At 44.1% G+C, this 21799-nt stretch overlaps 2 protein-coding genes and 1 pseudogene across 4 annotated transcripts in view; 1 reads left to right on the top strand and 2 right to left on the bottom strand.

Moving 5' to 3' along the window:
- LOC134464095 (cytosolic phospholipase A2 gamma-like) overlaps positions 1-21799 on the bottom strand; it is a 56731-nt gene that overhangs the window by 22840 nt on the left and 12092 nt on the right. The window lies entirely within an intron of this gene.
- Positions 13398-18776, top strand: LOC134445298 (uncharacterized). Its single transcript, XM_063194377.1, has 5 exons — positions 13398-13415; positions 14066-14257; positions 15162-15250; positions 17010-17216; positions 17452-18776. Exons 1-5 carry the CDS (start codon positions 13398-13400, stop codon positions 18200-18202), a joined length of 1257 nt encoding a protein of 418 aa, XP_063050447.1. The 3' UTR covers positions 18203-18776.
- LOC134445289 (histone H3-like) lies at positions 20547-20965 on the bottom strand (annotated as a pseudogene).

Here is a 21799-nt window from a genome sequence, read left to right as displayed (position 1 = left end):
GCGTAACACATAAACCGCGTCCGTTTCCAAGGAAACAAAACGCTATCTTTAGAAAAGTAATTCCGCACTTAAAGTAGGCTACCTTCGGATTGGTAGATGCTAGGAAAATACCGTTTTCAGGTATGGAAAGCTGAGGTTCTCAGCTTTTAAACAAGACCCATGGTGTGTCTTAAGGTCTAATTAAAAATATTCTGTCGAACATCGAACAAATGTACTTTTGAATGGGTTTCAATGGCTCCAAGCCAGGGTTGTCCACCATTTCAAATTCGCGCGCTCCAGTGAAGGGGCATTCTGACGTAACTGCAACCCAAGAATTGGTGGCACTTTATCCAATACATTAGCTCGTTAGCAAACAATACACCGTCGTGGGCACGTCTGACATTAAACATAGGACGTTATTTAACACCCCATCGGCTGTTAACAAACAACCCAACATAGAATCTAGTTTAGCTTTTCCTACACCTTGCAGGGAAAAGGTGGACAAGTGTTTTCAGCCCAGAGCGTGCTAATACACCTGCACTATGCCACCTCGCCATGTGTTGCCCGACTAGATTGCATTGTATCACATCAAACATCGAAAATATAATGTGCAGCTTCTAAACAAGGTTATGATATTAACATATTGCACACTTGGTCAGAGTTCTGATTTGTTCCATTAGAGGATGTTTAACGATATATTGAAAATGATTTCCTTACCTTTCAGTCGAACTGTTCTTCCTTTGGTCTTCTAGCGATTCGAAAGGCTGACGCATAGCATTCTGGGTAGTTTTGAGTAATTATTATTAAAAAAAAATTATCACGGTTGCATTTACCGCCACCACCTGGACATTTACGTAACTACGTGTATGGAGTAGGCCTAAATGCCTGACTGAATTGCGTTCTTTCAACATAACACAATATATAAATATCTGCCTTGTAAATCTAACATGATGCTTTCACTTTCATTTTGCTAACTTCACAATATTAGGTAGAAAGAGCTTAGGACAGTTGTATACATTTTACAACCAGTTAGAATCGTTTTTTTGAGTGTACCTAGCCTGGGAGTACCTATGCTGCCTTGCACGTTCTTTTCGAACTGCTAGACGATATAGTCTGGCGTTTGCCGCCAAACAACACATTACCAGAAACCCAGAGAAAACACATAATGTGCATGTGTGTTGGTGTGGCATTGGCTGTGTGTCTGTGCCTGACAGATGCAGTGGACAGCATGAGTCTGCTTGCATTTGTCTCCTTCTGCTCAGTTATCTACCGTCATCTGGCTGTCCCTGCTGGTAACTCTTATAATATTGTCTTCGGCTGAGTTTCCCAAAAACACTTAAGTAGTAATAAGTAGTACTTAAGTACAGTATACTGACAAGGCGCCACCTCATACAAAAGTTCCATAGCCTCCAGGGATGGAAAGTAACTAATTACATTTACTCAAATTATTGTAATTGAGTACTTTGATGAGTAACTGAGTCCAAAGTAGTTATTAAAATAGGTGATTTTACTTCTACCCAAATTACAGTTTGGCCAAAGTATTTTACTTACATTTGAATCTACCTTGAGGTCTGAGTAAATTCTGAGGTAGGCAAAATTATAAATAAAAATAAAGGGGAAAATCTGTCAGACATGAAGGGAAATTGTGTGTTTTTACCATTTAACATAAATTATATATTTTGGACTAATCTATTGGATGACTATCTAGGGCCCGCCGGCCCCATACCATTAGTCCGACAGCCCACAGACGGTACACAATAGAGTTGCAAGTAACTGGCTGGGAATAGTAGAGCACACACCAAGGACTCAAGCTGAGGGAGTACCAGCGCAGCCTGAAAACAGTTGTTTTAAAATATATACAAGAATTATTGTTTATTAACAAAATTATTCATGAATTTAATCTCACAACTGGCAATTAAATGAAATCCACCAGACTATTTCCTTTGGTAGGCTTCCCAGTCTTTGCAATTTAAGGCCCACGACCCAAACACAATGAAATCCAGACCCCTAAATTCAGAGTAATGGGCTGTTGTATGAATGGGCTGACCCTAGCCCTGCAACTTTGCCACACCAGCACACACAGAATTTTGTTGTCACGATCGCCAGGTTATTGGAAGATGACTTGTGCAGAGATAGCTAGAGGTCACGAAGGGTGCTATTGAAGGAAAGCGATATGAAAGCAAACTGAAGGTAACTTTTACTCAAATCACATTTTTATTAAGTATTTTTTTTTTTACTTTTACTTAAGTAGATTTTTAAAGATGTAATTTTACTTTTACTTAATTACATGTTTTAGTATTCTTTCCACCCCTGATAGCCTCTTACTGGAAATGGGCCTGGCGACAGGCCAATTCACTCTTGGCTGAAAACGCTGAACTACATTATAAGAACATTGCTAACATTGCCCAGCGCATGTAATGACTGAGATTGGAAGATAATTACTCTCTACCATGTTGTTAGATGGTCAGCTTAGGTCCCGTGAAATGCGGAACTAAGGGGCGGGACTTACCAAGCTCTATTACCATTTTGGTGACAATAATGACACCAAATAATGACAATATCTGTTATAATAGAGGGACTGCGTTATGGCGTTAAAGGCGGCCGGGGTACACCACATGACAGTCGGAGTACACCACATGATGGTTTTCTTGAACTACTTTGTACCCAGTGTGAGTACCACCAAGCCATGAGGTTATGTGATAGGGTATACAGTATCTTTACTTGAAATACTAATTTTCTAATGTAAGGGGGAAGAGGCTAGGGCTACAATAGAAAAGTAAATACAAAAATAATCATAAAAACACAAAAGGATGTGCAGGTCGTGGAAAGCTCAGCCTTAAAGCTCACGATGAGTTCAGAGCTCTTTCAAACAGTTTTTTCATGAGCTGGGACGGGACTGGGAACTGTCCATGGACCTATTCGTGAAGCATTTAGGTGCCAACATAGCATCGACAAATACGTAGAACATAAATACAGCCCGCTACCAGCTTTTCTGCACTCAGCATGGAGAGTGTGAATCAAGCCAATTTCCACCATGTGAGGACTAGTAGTAGTAGTAGTAGTGTGAGGACTACCTCCTCATGCAAACTATGTGTGCCAACTATCAGTCTGGCATCTGGAAAGCAAGTCTTCAGCAGCATCCACAAATCCCAAGCCCACTTGACCATGTCTGGGCCAACGATGAAAATGTCCATCTCACTATACAGTGGATGTGGGGATATTCAGCCCCTGAGGCAGTGTTACAACTGATGTCTTGCAAGTACAGCCATCAATGTAAACTGCTGGATTGCCAATGTCTGAGAAGTAGCTGGAAATGCTGCACAACCCTCTGAAAACTTCAAACATGTGTATATCAGCATGAAGAGGATAATCATGGTGACATATTTACAGATATTTACTAGACTGAGTCAGATCCTGAGGACTGAAATAATGCTCTTTATTTATTCTTGCTGTTGCAGGAAAAGTTAAGAAGATTTCATATGTTGTAATTTTTATCACATTTTGTCAATCACATATTGCTTTGGTGATTCTATTAGGTCAATTGGTATGGTCTAACAACCTCTTTAGGGTCATGATTCAATGGAAAGCATCCCTGAGGAAATGTAGGCACCCTGTGTGGTCAACAAACTGCATAATAACAAAAAACAATACAGTTTTCACATTTCCGTTTTACTGGTCCACCATTTCAATGCATGATCATTCACTAACTACCTTTTTGCAATGGTTATCATGCCATGTTAATGTACAGTATGGTTATCACAGTATGTGTTTGTTCATTATGTTTTTTGTTTTTGTTTTACTGTTGGGGGAAATGTAATAAGCTTAATAAAAACAAAAACGGATTTCATATTTTATCACATTTTGTCATTCACATATTGCTGAGGTGATTCTATTAGCCTATTAGTGTGGTCTAACAACTCCTGTAGGGTCCTGATAGAAGGGAAAGCATCCCTGAGGTCATTTAAGCACCCTGTGTGGTCAACAAACTACATAATAACAAAGAACCACAATACCGATTTTTCACATTTCCATTTTACTGGTCCACCATTTCAACACATGATAACTACCAAAAAGCTACCTGTTTGCAATGGTTATCATGCCAAACTGTTAACTTGAGATGTCCAAGAAGTCAAAAAAACAGATTAGAACTTGCCCACCCGTTCGATTGCGAGAGGTCAATTTTTGGCTTCTGGCTCAAGGCCTAAGAGGCATTTAGCTCTTTTAAGTTGAGGGGTGCCTGAGAGCCACAGTGCCACCATTGTTAAGAGCGCTCTTCATGCCTTCACAGTCTTTGCCAGTCGACTACGAAGTGGTCCAAGTGAAAGCCACTGATGCAGATGCAAGTCCAGTCTATAACACTGTAACCTACAGCATAGAGGTATGTTATTTTTCCACAGACTTGTGAAAATGAAAAATGTTGCTCTTCATGCATGCATTGATGTGATGTGTTTTGGCTGATTTTCCATCTCTGTACACAGCCACCATTGGATACGTTTGATATCACATCAGAAGGATGGATAGTGTTGAAGAAGTCACTGGACTATGCAGTCACTACTTATTATAGTTTGACTGTGATAGCCAAGGTGGGTCTTTATGTTAACCACACTGTATATAACACCAGGAATACTTTTCCACATGCACTTTTATTTTCATAGAATACACTATACCGGTACTGAAATAGATGAAGTGTATTCACTTGCTCTTTTTCCCTATAACAGGACATTGAGAATAAAATGGATAAAGCAACTGTTATGATCAACGTGACAAATGGACTTTATTTTCAGCATAAACTCTATAATGCCTATATCCCTGAGAATGAGGTAAGATTTTAGGTTGTAGGCCAATATATCTCACATGCCACATATATCACATGCAGCACTGTAAATCACCGGGAAAATTAAATAATTATAATTATTAATAATATTATTATTATTGTGGACTTATTATTTCTATTTATAATTAAATAGTTTTAACACAAACTACTACTAATGATGATGATGATGACTTTCCTGTTCTTCCGCTCTTTATAAACTATTCTGTGAAGTACAGTAACGCCAAATATTCACATTTATTTACTGTGTATTACTCTGAATATTTTTGTACATTATTCAAATATTCATTAATGCAGATGGCTCCAATAGAGGGCATGCACCCTGATCCAATACAAGCTTTGGGTGCCGATAAAGAAGATGGCCAGATAGGTTACTCCATCAGTACAGGTAAACACAAAAGATTACCGTGACAGACTGCAATGAAGTTCAGTAAAATTTGCACAACAAATTATGCTGATCTGGTTAGATTCCCTTCTATATATTTTTTACCGCAAAGACGACTTTTGTGCTTTAAAGGTGCACTGTGTAAGATTTTTTTTGTTGTTTATTTGCAGAATTCATGCTACCCATTCAAGAATGTTACCTTTTTCATGAATACTTACCACCACCATCAAATTCTAAGTATTCATTGTGACTGGAAAATGTTCACTTTTCATACATGAAAAGGGGGACCTTCTCCATGGTCATCCATTTTGAATTTCCAGAAATAGCCATTTTTAGCTGCAAAAATGACTATACTTGGGCCATACTAGAAAATATTAGTTTATTACTTAGTAAACTTTCATGAAACGATCAAATTTGGCAATAGGCAGCCCAGTTTCAATGAGTAGCATAGTTGCAGTACCTTTTTTGACCATTTCCTGCACAGTGTACCTTTAAGATAACAATACACATAGTATGTCATTGTTTGTCTTTAAAGGAGCAGTCCACCATTCATGAAAGCGTACTAAATTTACACAACACCCTGTATTTATATAACTACCCCAGTTCTCTCTCCACACTGCTTTCCTGTCATATCTTCACAATACTGTCATAAAAAGGAGGTGACAAAAACAAAAAGGGGGGTTTAAAAAAAACATATACTTCTTTAAAAGTGTGTTGTACCCACTCACCCCCACATTTAAATAAGTGTGAACTCACTTAGACCGAATAACAGGCTGGCATAACCTCAGCTAATATGCCGTCTGTTTCTTATTTTTTTTTATTTATTTATTTTTTTACCTCAGTCCATCCTGATCAGTACCGGAAACACTTTCACATCAACAGCACAACTGGTGTCATCACAGTCCTTACGAAGCTGGACTATGAGGAAGAAAGCACAATATATGTGGCCATAAAGGTTAATTATTTTTCATTAAAATATAATTTTATTTTTCAATAAACAAACTAGTAAAATTTCGGACCTGTAAATGGTAACTACTATATGGCTTTGTCGAAAGCATAGTTTTGCACAGTAATAATAATAAAAAAAAGAAGCTTAACATGTATCTTACTCAACTAAATTCAACCTGATTATCTAAGATGAGCTTTAAAGAATGTAGGTGTGCTAAATCACAGACAAACTGAAATCAATAATTAATAAGAATGCACAATAGTGACACTGTGAAGACCGTGGTTCTCAAACTTTTATTTTGCTCTGTACCACTTGAGGAAATATTGAGCTCTCCGAGAACCACCTTGACAACCGAGATTAGAACATTGCAGCAAAGGGCTATTTGCTTTTGCTTGCAAAGGCATGAGATATCTATAGTATAATACCCATGCATTCTTAATGTGAGCATCACTGAGTATGAAATATGTTGTACTGCAAAAAAAACTGCAGTAGAGTAAATGACAAGCTTTTCAGCACAATAATAGCATTGCCCCATACACCAGTCTAGTGACACTGTTGTGTTTAATTTCTCAAGGCATCGCTAGAAAATGACAGTGAGAGAACTGCAACAACCACGGTAAGACAGAGGCTATTCCGCCAGCAATTTGTATGAAGAAGAGAAATAGTTCTCTTAAAATGACTGAAGTGGTGTTTTTTCTTTGCATGTTCATTTTTCAAGATTTCAACTCTCACAACTTCTAATTGTACTTCTATACATTTCTCCATTCCCAGGTGATTGTTGAAGTGACAGATGTGAATGAGGCTCCAGTGTTCAGTCAACGTGTGTATGAAGCTGAAGTATTCAGCGTGGTTGCAATTGACTATCCTGTCATCGTAGTGGAGGTATTTCAGTCTCATTTCTCCTCAAAATACTTTTTCATAACTTTATATCATATATTGACCCCTTTAGAAGTCCCGTCATCACTGACTGCCCGCCGTGCATTGTTGACTCAAACACACACACACACACACACACACACACACACACACACACACACACACAGACAGTGAGGAAAAGATGAGACCTGCCGTCCTGAAGCGTGTGCGTTTAAAGATAGAGATCCTGAAAAGTACGCTTGTTACGCTATTCTGAGAGAGGAGAGGTTGCTCCAGAAGCTTATAGGAGATGTTTGTGGTTAGAAGAAATCAAACGTACTGACTGGACTGAGGACACCATCACATCAGGAATGCCCGTGTCTGTGGTGCACACTTCATATCTGAAGTTATCGCCAGCATCCATTTTCTTATTTCGGAAAAAAACACCTGACAAGTTTCTTTTACAAATGTGCGGTACATTGCCGATTTCGTTCCAACAGTGCACGCGCAGCCCGATTACTGTAGGTCATGTCAGGATTTTCAGACAAGGAGTAACCCAAATGCAGGCACAGTAGACGGCTGAGGCTTCAGGACAAACTTAGGTTTTCTTTTTATTTTAAGACGCGAGAAACAAAATCAAACACTACAAATAGCAACGCTCAGAAGATCCAAGAACTACAAATCAAAATACCCACGAGGGGGAAAACAGGTAGAGACTAACAAAACTAACAGGAAAACTGACATTACAAGATTCACAGAGGGACAGACTTACGGCAAGACGAGACCTAACAATGGCACCACACAGGACAACAGGAAACACAAGGTTTAAATACACAGGGAAGTTAACAAGGAACATTACACAATAGGCCAGGGCAAACAAGACACAGGTGAGTAGACTAATACTAATAACGAGGAAACGAGAACAAGACAGGTGGAACAAGATCAAAAGCAATGAACAGGTAACCATGAAACAGGGGGCATGACAAAACTAAGAACCGAACAGGTGAACCAAATGACAGAGAATGATGACTGGGCCAACAATAGGGTAAAGAGGTAACAAGGTAACAGGAACAGGACGAGCTAAGACTACCAGGGCAACACAACAGGTGAAAACACTACAGGAGGGCCGATGGCAAGCAAACAGATGAGGGGAAGCGAGACAAGATGCAGGTGAGGACAATCAGAACAGCAAGACGGCACTAAGGGCAATAATTAAGACATTAGGAACAGGAAACTAACTAAGAACAGGTGGAGCACAATCGGGGGCGGGGTAGAAACATGACAGGAAAACACAGGAGCACAATAACAGGATGAAAATGTAAACAAAAGCACATGGACAGCAAGGCAGACAAGAAACGGGACGCATAGGGTAAAACACGGGGAAAACATCAGTCCAACACAACAACACAGAGTCCAGATCCTGACAGTACCCCCCCGTCAAGGGACGGCTTCCAGACGTCCCAAAAACAGTCGAACAGGAGGACACCTAGGAGGAGGGGACCGATCTGTCAGGACACAGAACTTGGAAGAGGGGGCAGGCTCGGAGGGGCAGGCTCGGAGGGGCAGGCTCGGAGGGGCAGGCAGAAACAGAGGGGCAGGAAGACTCAGAGGGAAAGGCGGACTCAGAGGGCTCAGACACGGGGCAGGTGGGCTCAGATAAGGGGCAGGCAGGCTCAGGCATGGGGCAGGTGGGCTCAGACACGGGAAAGGCGGATTCGGGATGAGGAGAACAAGAGGACTGAGAGATAGGCACTGGAGGCTGGGCAACACTGACAGGAACAAAAACAGGAACCTTGACTGGCACAGTGATGGGAATGGTGACAGGAACAGGGACTGAGACGAAGACGGGGACGGGCAAAGTCACAGTAACATGGCTGGACACTGGTGCAGGGAAACGAAAAAAACAAAAGGGAACATTGGCATGAACAGGGATGGACACAGGAATCGGCACCTGGATGCAGACTGGGACAGACACTTGGATGCTGACAGGTACAGTGACATGGACAGTAACTGGCACTGGGACAAAGGTGAGCTTGGACAATACTGGGTTGGACTGGGACAATACTGGGTTGGACTGGGACATGGGAGGCGGGACAGGCTGGGACGCAGGAGACGGGACAGGCTGGGACACAGCAGACGGGACAGGTTGGGACACAGCAGACGGGACAGGCTGGGACACTGGAGGCGGGACAGGCTGGGACACTGGAGGCGGGACAGGCTGGGACACTGGAGGCGGGACAGGCTGGGACACTGGAGGCGGGACAGGCTGGGACACAGCAGGCGGGACAGGCTGGGACACAGCAGGCGGGACAGGCTGGGACACTGGAGGCGGGACAGGCTGGGACACTGGAGGCGGGACGGGCTGGGACGCAGACACTGGAGGCGGGACGGGCCGGGACGCAGACACTGGAGGCGGAGCGGGCTGGGACGCAGACACTGGAGGCGGAGCGGTCTGGGACGCAGACACAGGAGACTGGACAGGCTGGGACGCAGACACTGGAGACTGGACCGGCTGGGACGCAGACACTGGAGACTGGACCGGCTGGGACGCAGACACAGGAGACTGGACCGGCTGGGACGCAGACACAGGAGGCTGGACAGGCTGGGACGCAGACACAGGAGGCTGGACAGGCTGGGACGCAGACACTGGAGACTGGACAGGCTGGGGAGCTAACGAAGACTGGGGGTCTGAAGCACATAGGGAGGCTGGGTCTGGAGCAGGAGAGGCTGGGTCTGGAGCAGGAGAGGCTGGGTCTGGAGAGGCTGGGTTCGGAGCAGGGCCTGGAGAGGCTGGGTCTGGATAGGCTGGGTTCGGAGCAGGGCCTGGAGAGGCTGGGTCTGGAGAGGCTGGGTCTGGAGAGACCGAGCCAGCAGGACTGGAGGCGGAGCTGGTAAGACTGGAGCCGGGGCCAGCAAGACTGGAGGCGGTGTCATCCAGAAAGGGGGCGGGGTCATCTGGACCGGGGGCGGCGCCAGCTGGATCGGGGGCGGAGTCATCCAGTCCAGGGGCGGCGCCAGCAGGATCTGGGGCGGAGTCATTCGGACTGGGGGCGGCGCCAGCAGGATCGGGGGCGGCGCCAGCAGGATCGGGGGCGGAGCCGGGCGCAGACACGGCCGGGGGGCCGGCAGCAGAGCGGCAGCAGAGGGTATCGGCCGAAGAGTGGGTCTCAGCAGTCCCGGCCGAAGTGGTCTTGCCCGGGGCCGCGTGGTCGGGGTTCTTGGGTGGCTCAGGCAGACCTCTCGGCGGCTCGGGGTCAGGCGGACCTCTCGGCGGCTCTGGGTCAGGCGCACCTCTCGGCGGCTCGGGGTCAGGCGCACCTCTCGGCGGCTCGGGGTCAGGCGGACCTCTCGGCGGCTCGGGGTCAGGCGGACCTCTCGGCGGCTCGGGGTCAGGCGGACCTCTCGGCGGCCTCATGGGGTCCTTGGGGGCAGAACCGTATTCAGGCAGGGCAAAACTTGAGACAGGCAGATCAGAACTTGAGACAGGCAGAGCAGAACTTGAGACAGGCAAGACAGAACTTGAGACAGGCAGAGCAGAACTTGAGACAGGCAAGACAGTACTTGAGACAGGCAAGACAGAACTTGAGACAGGCAAGACATCAGGGACAGACCCAACTGCTTGAGAGTCACTTAGCTTGGCATCATGTGGATCGGCGATCTCCTTCTTGACCGTCTCACTGGCGTCAGCCGGAGCGTCAGGGTCAGCCGGAGGCACTGGGTCAGACGGAGTGACTTTCTCCATGGGTTCAGGCAGGTCACAAGGCACAGACAGGCAAGGACCATGGTCACTCTTCTGGGAGCGCAACAGGGCCTGGATATGGCGCACCAGGGCCTCCAACTTCGGATGGGTTGGAAACTCCTCAGCTGGAGTGAGCACTGGTGGGTTGACAGACAGGGGCTGTTGCGTTGGGCAGGATGGGCCAGGACTGGCCGATGGGCACGTTGGCTCGGGAAGGACGTGCGAGTAGGCTGGCTCCTCCAGGGCGGGTCGTCGGCGGCCCTTATGACGCCGTTTCTGTCGCCTCCTCCTGGTGGGTCTCCAGTCCTCCTCCAAGCAGTAGTCCTCCTCTTCAGAGCCAACCAGGTACCACTCATCAACCTGCGGCAGGGGAGGAAGTGGCGTGCGTCGAATAGCCAGCCGAGTTCCCGAAAACTGACTGGACGTTCCGGGCTGGGACAGGGCTGGCTGGATGGAAAGGTGCCCGACGCGCAGTGACCTTGGTGTGGCAGCCTCAGCCAAGAATGCCGCTGGGTTTCGTAGTGGTGGTGCCATTCTGTCAGGATTTTCAGACAAGGAGTAACCCAAATGCAGGCACAGTAGACGGCTGAGGCTTCAGGACAAACTTAGGTTTTCTTTTTATTTTAAGACGCGAGAAACAAAATCAAACACTACAAATAGCAACGCTCAGAAGATCCATGAACTACAAATCAAAATACCCACGAGGGGGAAAACAGGTAGAGACTAACAAAACTAACAGGAAAACTGACATTACAAGATTCACAGAGGGACAGACTTACGGCAAGACGAGACCTAACAATGGCACCACACAGGACAACAGGAAACACAAGGTTTAAATACACAGGGAAGTTAACAAGGAACATTACACAATAGGCCAGGGCAAACAAGACACAGGTGAGTAGACTAATACTAATAACGAGGAAACGAGAACAAGACAGGTGGAACAAGATCAAAAGCAATGAACAGGTAACCATGAAACAGGGGGCATGACAAAACTAAGAACCGAACAGGTGAACCAAATGACAGAGAATGATGACTGGGCCAACAATAGGGTAAAGAGGTAACAAGGTAACAGGAACAGGACGAGCTAAGACTACCAGGGCAACACAACAGGTGAAAACACTACAGGAGGGCCGATGGCAAGCAAACAGATGAGGGGAAGCGAGACAAGATGCAGGTGAGGACAATCAGAACAGCAAGACGGCACTAAGGGCAATAATTAAGACATTAGGAACAGGAAACTAACTAAGAACAGGTGGAGCACAATCGGGGGCGGGGTAGAAACATGACAGGAAAACACAGGAGCACAATAACAGGATGAAAATGTAAACAAAAGCACATGGACAGCAAGGCAGACAAGAAACGGGACGCATAGGGTAAAACACGGGGAAAACATCAGTCCAACACAACAACACAGAGTCCAGATCCTGACAGGTCACATCTGTATACAAACAGTGAAGGGGTCTATTTTGTAGGCCTAAACCTGACTCTTGTAGGATGGTGGACAGAGAAGGTATTGCAACTATGCAGCCCATTGCAACTCTGCTGCCTATTCCCAAATCAATTCATGAATATTTAAGTATTTTATCTAATATTTACTAGTATGGCCAAATTAAAGCATTTTTTTTTGTCAGCTAAAAAATGTCTATTACCAGAGATTCAAAATGACAACCATGCAGATCCACATTGTCATGTATAAAAATCGATATTGTCATTCATAATCAATACTTTGAAGTTAATGGTTGTGGTAAGTTTTTTATGAAAAAGGTAAACATTTGTGAATGAGCAGCATGAATTTGAAAATAAACCACTAAAAATAGTCTATACACCAGATGATCTCACAAGATCTGGATCTCACAAGATCTGGAGGTGTGGTTTTAAGATTGCCCCTGGCCATATATTGGGCATTATGAATGTGTCGTTTGGCACGTCTCCCATAGCCAATCGCGCCAGTTGTATCTATTCAAACAAACTGCAGTCACCGTTTTTCCACACCTCACCACTCTCTGACTGGCGCCCAAGATCTGGTGCCTTTGCTGAGGGATAGACTCCATGCTGTATTTCAGATCTGAACGATTGTGCAAATCAGCATGTGATATCCCAGGCTAGCATATTAGATACTCTACCTTATAAGTAGTTCTGCCAATCTCCCCATGTAGTTTTACTTAGTTAGACACATACATCTTTATTTTATTTTATTTTTTAACTATCAGGATTGCCTGGCATGGGTGTTCATACAGTGGCTAGGGAGGAGGGTGTGCCATTGACAGTAGATATAACTCAATGGGATGTGCTAAAGCACCTGCCCCTTTTCCCTTCTGTTTTTTGTATTATGATATGTGTTACATGTTGACTTCATCAAAAGGAAATGTTTGATGATTCAATAATATAATATAATATAATATAATATAATATAATATAATATATTGCGGCTAAATCCAAAACCAATTTGTTCAGCGCCGCGGTGGGCTAAGCAGAGGGATTCAAACTTGCTTACGCGCACTCAAAGATGTAATGTCCACACATTCGACTCCGTTTCTTGAGGTTTATTGCTCACCATTTCACACGAGACCCCAATAGTCTGTAGACCCCAATAGTCTTTCGAATGCAAGGTAAAGCAAGTTCCAGAGTTCACAGAGTTTTTGAGTTAGTCCATGCGATGTGCGAGAGTAGTGCGGTACGCAAAAGGATGGCCTTCCCCCATGCTCACCCCACGCCAAACTGAATTGAAGCGCAGGTGCCAGGTGGGCATTAATTAAAGGGCTTCCAATTGCGCACCAGACACGCCCAGCGCCACACCCATGTCCACATTAACCAATAAACAAAAAACACAAATTAAAGTAAACCAAATCCCCATGAAGTGTACCATAATGAAAACAAAAAATAAAGTAAATAATTATGGCTCCTATATAATATAATATAATATAATATAATATAATATAATATAATATAATATAATATAATATAATATAATAAAGCACCCGGAGGTCCCATAGTGTATGCCCCTCCTCGACACTTGCTCACCAAAATGTCTGTGCCACTGTCGCTTGGTGTGATTTGCATCAATGCAACATAGAAGAGAAGTGCTTGTTTGAGACACAATAATGTCTGTATTCGTCCACATAGATCCTGTTAACTCTGTTATTGAATATTTGTTGCTCCCTTGAAGGCCTTCTCTTCATGTATGATCCCAGATAAATGTGTGGAACTACACCCATCCAGGTTAAAACTTCAGGTGTCAGGTTAAAACTTTGTTGTAGACCACACAAATAAAAAAACAGCTCCTGCTACCACTTACCCTCTCTTTTTCCCTGTCTCATATCCCAGGCAACAGACCCTGATGTGTGGGACACAGAGACACTGCAGTACTCCCTGGCGGAGCCCAACTCCATGTTTGACATAAAGCCCTCTAGTGGCCAGGTGTATGTAGCATCCTCTTTGAAGAATGAGAAAATGAAGTCGACTCTAACATTAAAGGTTTTGGACGCACATGAACTTGGAGACACAGCATTAGTCGAGGTAAAGAGAAATGAGACATGCAGGACAGCAAGTATTCCTGCTTATAAAAGATGCTTGCTTTATGGTGCTGAAGCTTGTTAGATGTAAACAACAAAATATAATAACATCCTAGATCATGCAGAGGCTCATTTTTTGTAATCCTAATTTAAAAACAATATCCAAAAGCAGCAATATCAAAAGGGTGCTTTGGATATCAGAGAACAAAGGAGCAGGGCCCTTCTTTACACATGCCTCATAGAGAACATTCTAATCTATGCCCTTGTGTTGTAAAATATAGGCTCAGTAATCCACATTGTACACTCACCCAAACACTGAAATAATCAACAAACAAATTAATAAATAACGATCTAGTGAATGTTGGATAATTATATGATGTGAGCATCAATTTCATCAAGTTTTTTTTTTTTACTTATACGTATAGTAGATCCATAGTCTTCAGTTAGGATTATTGTTTTTAGTTCGAGTGATGTGTATTTTTGTTCCATATAACACTTCGCTCTATTTTTTTACATTCAGATGAAAATAGTACAGTGTGAAGATAAAAACATTGCAACATTATCCATCAACATGAATCATGATGATGTGAAGCAGAATGAGGAAAAGGTGAAAGAGTAAGTAGTATTCATGAGATGGGTTTTTAAAAGATTTTTCTTTCTGTATTTATCCTATAGTCAACATTGTACAACACGTCAATCTAGCCTTTGCTTGAGACATTTTAATACAGACAATAGACAACCAACAAACCACTTACCATTCTCTCTCTCTCTCTCTCTCTCTCGCTCGCTCTCTCTCTCTCTCTCTCTCTCTCTCTCGCTCTCTGTCTCTCCCCTTTCTCAGAGTCCTTGAGACACATATTTCATGGACAGTGACCTTTATAGACATCAGACCAGCAAAACGATTTCAGCTTCTACAAAAAGCTTCCTCCTATCAGACCAACATCGACATTGTTGCCATGGAAGACACCGTGATCCTGTATGATTATCAGATTGAGAAGTAAGTAGGACATACCCTGAGAATATTTTGTATTTTGTAAATTCACATTTGCTACGACCGCCTGGCTCAAGGCAGCCGGAGCATGAAAGGGAGACCAGTCCGCAACGTCATTTCAACAAAAAAGTGTTTATTTTTTAGAAGGCAAAATATCAGTAGTGTAAAATAATAGTGTAATGCATGTGTGCAAAAAATGTAGGCCTAGGTGGTGGTGCACATGTAACTACGCACAACTTTGTATGATTATCTTGAGCTCCCACTGTGCGACACGACTAGCATGTTTCCCGGGACTGCAGATGACAAAAACAAGGAGGGGAAATGCGCACTTGAGGTGGAGATGAGGAGGCGCTCCAGAGCGAATCGCGATGCGCTGTCAATTTGGGCATGTGTAGTGTCAAATCGGGTCGTAGCACTAGCCTTATTCGAGATCCCGCAACGTCAACATGCGCATGTAGACAGCAATGCATTTTGGATGAAAATGTTGCATGATGGTTAGATTTATTGTCCAACTTGCTCAATTTCAATCATGTTGCGCCGACGAGGTGATATGTCACATGGTGTCAAGTATCGCGGGATGAATGTCCTTGCTGCTCCCTCAGTTGCTTATCCCCCTTGATGTTCATCTGCATATGGCCTACGAGGGGACGCATCCCTGAACCGGTTGGCCAACAGCGCACTCACGTGTGTATAGGTGCCTTGTCTCACACATGGAGGTAGTATAAGAACTGGAGAGAGTGAATAAGTCCCGCCTCCAGTCATTTCAATGGGAAATGCTAGGCTAGTGAATTCAGCCAAAATGGAACACATTTTTCAGCTTCAAAGATGGAGTCGTTTCCGCCACCAGTTTACTCAACCAATTACGTGCCACGTTAATGACTGACTTACGATTGACCAGAAAGATATATGGAAGACGGGAATTGGATGCATGGAGGTGCCCAACCACACACCTGTATAGGTATGTGTGCCCAACACTAAACTCGCGCACCCACCAATCGCGTCCACCCTCTTGGAGCGAAGTGGTGGCGGAATTGTGACGAGGAAGTACCTTGCTAATCTGCGAAGCTAATCGGCCAAATCCTGACCCCCTGGTCTCACAAACCTACACAAGTTGGCACTGCTCCTCACTTTAGCTCCTCCTCCCCACCTGTCCCCCCACACGTCACGTGCTAGTAGATGAAACTGATGCGAGTTCATCGTCTCGTGCATATTTGTGGCCAACTTTAAATGCACAGTGTTTAACACCAACCATATCGGAACAAGTTCTTGCTCACTTGATTTGTCAACATCAACCGTTGGCATCAAAGTCGATTGCACCTACTGCTTTAACTGTGCGATTTACTCGCGAGGGATGACCAGGATTTCAAACCGCTTCGCTTTTCTTGTGACCCTACAATTGCACGATCGTGAGGTGAAATCGCTTGTCGTTACCCCATATACACTACACGATGTGACACTCGCGATTGACCTCCGAAAATCGACCCGATTCTTAAAAAGTCCTGTGAGTCGTGGCAAAATCGGGGGAAAAGTCGCACAGTGTTTTCTCGTTGGAAATGCCATACTTGCATAATTCAACCACACATCAGAGCAGATACAAACAAGAGAACCGCACCTGTGGCCATTTTTTTTTTTTGATTTTCCCACTTTGTTCCATGAAGTAAAACAAAACCTTGCAACAACCAAAGATACAAGTGTCTTATTTGTCTCTTTATGATTGCAAGGGTGATTTATGGCAGTACGTAATTACACGTTATGTTTTCTGTAGGAGACTTTACACGAATGCACCTGCTATTCAGGAGGATTTAGAGGCTGTGTTTGGGCCTGATGTGGACTTTGAGGTCGGACCGTTTGGGCCTGATGTGGACTTTGAGGTCGGACCATCTGGGCCTGGCAAGGGAGACACAGACGTCACCTCAATCCTGCTGGGCATACTTATACCGATAGCTATTGTCAGCCTCGTTATTGCTTTCATGTGAGTGTACAATAGCACTGTAACATTACACATAGTCTTTAATAACACATTATGGTTTGGACATTTGCCATTTTGGAAAGAAGAAATCTTGTAACCCGGGCTACGTCTTAACACATTAATGCACCATATCATTGTTTAATCATGATACAGACACTTTGTGCAATAATCTTGTACTCTACTTCTTATTGTCATGATTTACCTTTTTGTCATGTCTTGTCTGTTCTTTTACTTACAGCCACAGAGCATCACCACACATGAGCACCACACTAAGGGGATTGATCACGGATGCATCAACATATCTGAGCCAAGGAACATCATCTTCCACACACAGTAATGTGCCAGCAAACAAGACATCTATGTATAATGCCAGTATCAGGGCTGATTCTTGCCCAGTTGGTCCCCTACCCAACTTTAGGAGGTCTAAACAGCGACCACATGTCGGTGAGATATTCCCCTCAGTATTTAAGAAAATTGGTCCCCCACACCGCATTGATCGGTCTAAACAGCGGCCACATGCGGGTGAGATATTCCCCACCATAGTTGAGCACCCCGAACCTGAATTAGAGCACCCATCATCTACGGGCCAAGATGCAAGAGGTTTAATAGACACTAGAACATCATCATTATGTGTAAGCCAAGGCACTTACACACACAGTAACAGATCATTAGATTGCACGTCCACACAGAATGACACCCTCAGGGGAGGTTCTATATTGGTTGGCCCCTTTAGCGAACCTACGGAGAGAAGGTCTGTTTGTGAGATATTACCTTCAGTAGCAGATCACCCAAAACCTGAAGTAAATCAACTTCAGTCTTCTGTGGGCCAAGACGCGAATGGCTTAATAAACACTAGCACATCATCAGCATATGCAAGCCAAGGCACCCCATCTTCCGCATATAGATCTTCAGGCAACATTTCCCCAGATAATGGCAGCCTCAGGGGAGGTTGCACATGGGTTGGACCCTTAAGTGAACCCTCCCCGTAGCCTTTTCTTGCTTTGCAATGCTCGTTTTCACCTGCATGTGTCCCCGGCATAACAAGTCCTCTAATGGGGTTGCTGTGGCGCAGCACGCTAAGCCCCCAACATGGGGCTTGCATGCCCATGGGGACGGGTCCTGGTCTGACCTAGATTTGTTTCCCGGTCCCGTCCCATGTCTCTCTCCCCTTGGTTTCCTGTGTCCATTTTCAACTGTCCTGTCTAAAGGAAATAATAAGTCCTTTCATTTGCTTGCATATACTGTAATAGCACTCCACAGTTGGAGAAGCCTCTCACTGTTGCTTTCAGGAAATAACATTGTGGTGATTATTGGGAGAATATTGTAACGAGTTGCTGTCATCATTACTGTTTTGGGATGCTGGGATGAGTATTATTCAATTATTTCCGTGTGGGTTTCAGCTCTGGATCTCACTTGAATACGAATATAGATCTATCTAGACTCTAGACCTACTACTAACTCAATACTAACTCAATACTACTGTAACTCCACTCATGTATACTAAATGATACTTCGGATCTCACATTTGTGAATCCACATCACAATTGCAATAAAATTGTAAGATTTCTGCTTCACTGACTCTGCCTGAATTGCTTTTTTTTCAGGGGGAATAATTTTCCACCCAAATTGAGAATGACCTTCCACCCTAATATAACTTACTGAATCTCAGAACGTTTTGAATTTCATGTCTACAAATTATTCAGTACTGATATAATTGAAAGCAGAAATAACCTTTATAAAATTCACAATAGTTGGATACTGTCTCTTCCTATGCTCAGACATTTTGTGACGACAACAAAAAAAGACCAAACAACCCTATTGCTCTTTTCAATATTTAATTTTGTATCCCAGTATTGCCCTTGCCTGTTAACATCAGACAATCTCACAAGTGAAATAGTCTGGAGGCTATGCAATTTTGCAGAGGACAGCTAAAGTTATTTATTGGGAGTTAGAGTGCAAATGTGTCATTTGGCATATACATAGCCCATAGCCAATCGAGTTAGTTGTATCTATTCAAACAATCTGCAGTCATCACCAGGGGCGTTTCTAGACAAAAAATACCAGGGGGGCTGAGGTGGGGCCATATTTGTTTCAGTGGGGCATATAAATTGGTAAAAGAGATACATTTTAAATGTTATGGATATATAATATACAAAAATGTATATCATATCATGGCCATTGGCTGTTCAGCACAGGGGCCACAACAGGGGCCAGCAGGAAATCTACAGGGGCCCTGGCCCACGTCTAGAAACGCTCATGGTCATCACCTTTGCACCTCTCCCTGCTCTCTGGTACCCACAGGAGAGGGATTTAATCCATGTCTTTCAGATCGGAACGATTGTGAAAAGCAGCATGGGATTTCCCAGGCTACAGTATTATTGCCCCTGTTATATTAGTGCACTACATTACAATATCTGGGACTTTCAATCAGGTAGACGATTGAAACCAATGTGAGGTAGGCTATACTGTAAGGGAAGGTGCAGACTTTACTCAGATGTTTGCACTCACAGTACAGTGAGTGTTGGCTTGTTAGAGCATTTTTTTATCACTAAAACAATAAGATGGGATCACACATGTGCAACTGTGTACACAAAAGAAAAAAAGACAAGAATGTAACAGTATGAACTAGGGCTGCAGAATTATGTGAAAAAAATCATAATCACGATTATTTGCGTGAACCTTTCCAACTAAATATTCATCCTAGCATCTTGGGAAAGTGACACTTTTTTTACTACAGTCTCATTCAACACGTGCCACGTGGAGATGTTTGTACATAACCTACATAGACACTATGTAGACGAAACACACACACACGCACACACACACACACACACATACTAAATTTACAGTACTTGAACTATTGTCTGTTCCCCTGTTTCCATGGGGATGGATGGAAAATTCTTGCTATTTGATGTGGAAATTAATGACAACAAAACAGTCTGCTGATTATCATCCAGTGAAAAATGAGAATATCTGCCCGGAGTTCATGACCCCCCCACCCCTTTTAAGTGTTACAATTGCAATTATTTCTTGGTGATGTTGTTGTAGCAGGTAAAACTTTCTGTACGGCTACAGGAACAGTGTACTCCCTGAATGACCTTACTTAATTATGTCCCCCCCCCCTCCCTTAGTCCTAGTGGTACATGTACTCTTGGTTGGGAAAACGTTACACGACTATAGAGGCTGAGAACAGCTAGAATACAGATCAATAGACAGTCATGAGTATCAGCAAAACTATGTTGCCACTCTATCCAATGCACTGGTTACTAAGTAGCCACTCAAAACAACTAGGACTTCTTTGCCTGGTTTACACAACTACCAAAGCTCTACAAGCTATTTACAGCGGATACGACGAGCCAGCTGGATGTCCTTGGGTATGGTGGTCACTCTCTTGGCGTGGATGGCGCACAGGTTGGTGTCCTCAAACAGACCAACCAAGTAAGCCTCGCTGGCCTCCTGCAAAGCCATAACGGCAGAGCTCTGGAAACGCAGATCGGTCTTGAAATCCTGAGCGATTTCCCTGACCAGACGCTGGAAGGGCAGCTTGCGGATCAGCAGCTCAGTAGATTTCTGGTAGCGACGGATCTCTCTCAGAGCCACAGTTCCTGGCCTGTAACGGTGAGGCTTCTTCACGCCACCGGTAGTCGTGCGCTTTTACGCGCAGCCTTGGTAGCCAGCTGCTTCCTCGGGGCTTTGCCTCCGGTGGAGCCATTGTCATAGTTGAGCTTCGCTCGAAGAAACGAGTGTAACATGTGGCTGCGATAAGTGTGCTATTTATACACTGCGTGCTAGACCTGCCCCCAGATGACGTAACGCTCCCTCTGATTGGATTTCAACCCCTTGGCGCCTAAAGTTCAAACGAAAGAGTAACACCCCTTCTGTGTCTTTGTTACAATACAATAGTAACTAATGGCTCGTTCAAAAAGTCAAGAATCCCAAGAAAGCCGACCTAAAACCTTGGGAAAGTGGGCGTGAACATTTGGTGACGCAATGTCAGATCGATAATTATCCAGGTTGATCTCAGGCGGAAGTATATAACAACGAGTTCCCTAGCTTATGTTTTGTGTGATGACACACGCATTATCAACATGGCGCCCATGCATGCAACTGGCATGTAAACAGTATCATAAATGCTAAAATATCATCTTGTAATCGCTATCAACAACACCAGTTAATGTCATTCAATTGCAGATGCACATATGTCAGTAATACTGGTCTCTGACTGTTGAATTTAGCTTACTTCAGCTAAAATGATATGTCGTGGATGTGGAGGCTCAAGTGGAGGTGAAAAAAAGAAAAGAGGACCAAAACAAAACAGGAATGATTCCTGATTGTTCCGGGATCAGTGGCGTTCATGCGCCAAACTCCAGAACTCGGTCATGTGAGCAGTGTCGTCAGCTGTCTCGAGAGGTCCCGAGCAACATTAGAATGTGGATATGAATGCAGCACCCTATGAGTAGTATAGTAACAACAACAACAACAACAACAACGACAACAACAATAATGTATGGGTTCTCAATTTTTGTTTTCCCCTGGCTGCGCACAGCTCAACCTCTGATTGTTGCAAACCGAAAAATGATTTGGTA

This window comes from Engraulis encrasicolus, chromosome 1 (genome assembly GCF_034702125.1).
Source record: "Engraulis encrasicolus isolate BLACKSEA-1 chromosome 1, IST_EnEncr_1.0, whole genome shotgun sequence".
NCBI lineage: Eukaryota > Metazoa > Chordata > Actinopteri > Clupeiformes > Engraulidae > Engraulis > Engraulis encrasicolus.
Note: the sequence above shows the minus strand (reverse complement) of the source record. Positions and strands in the feature narration are given on the sequence as shown.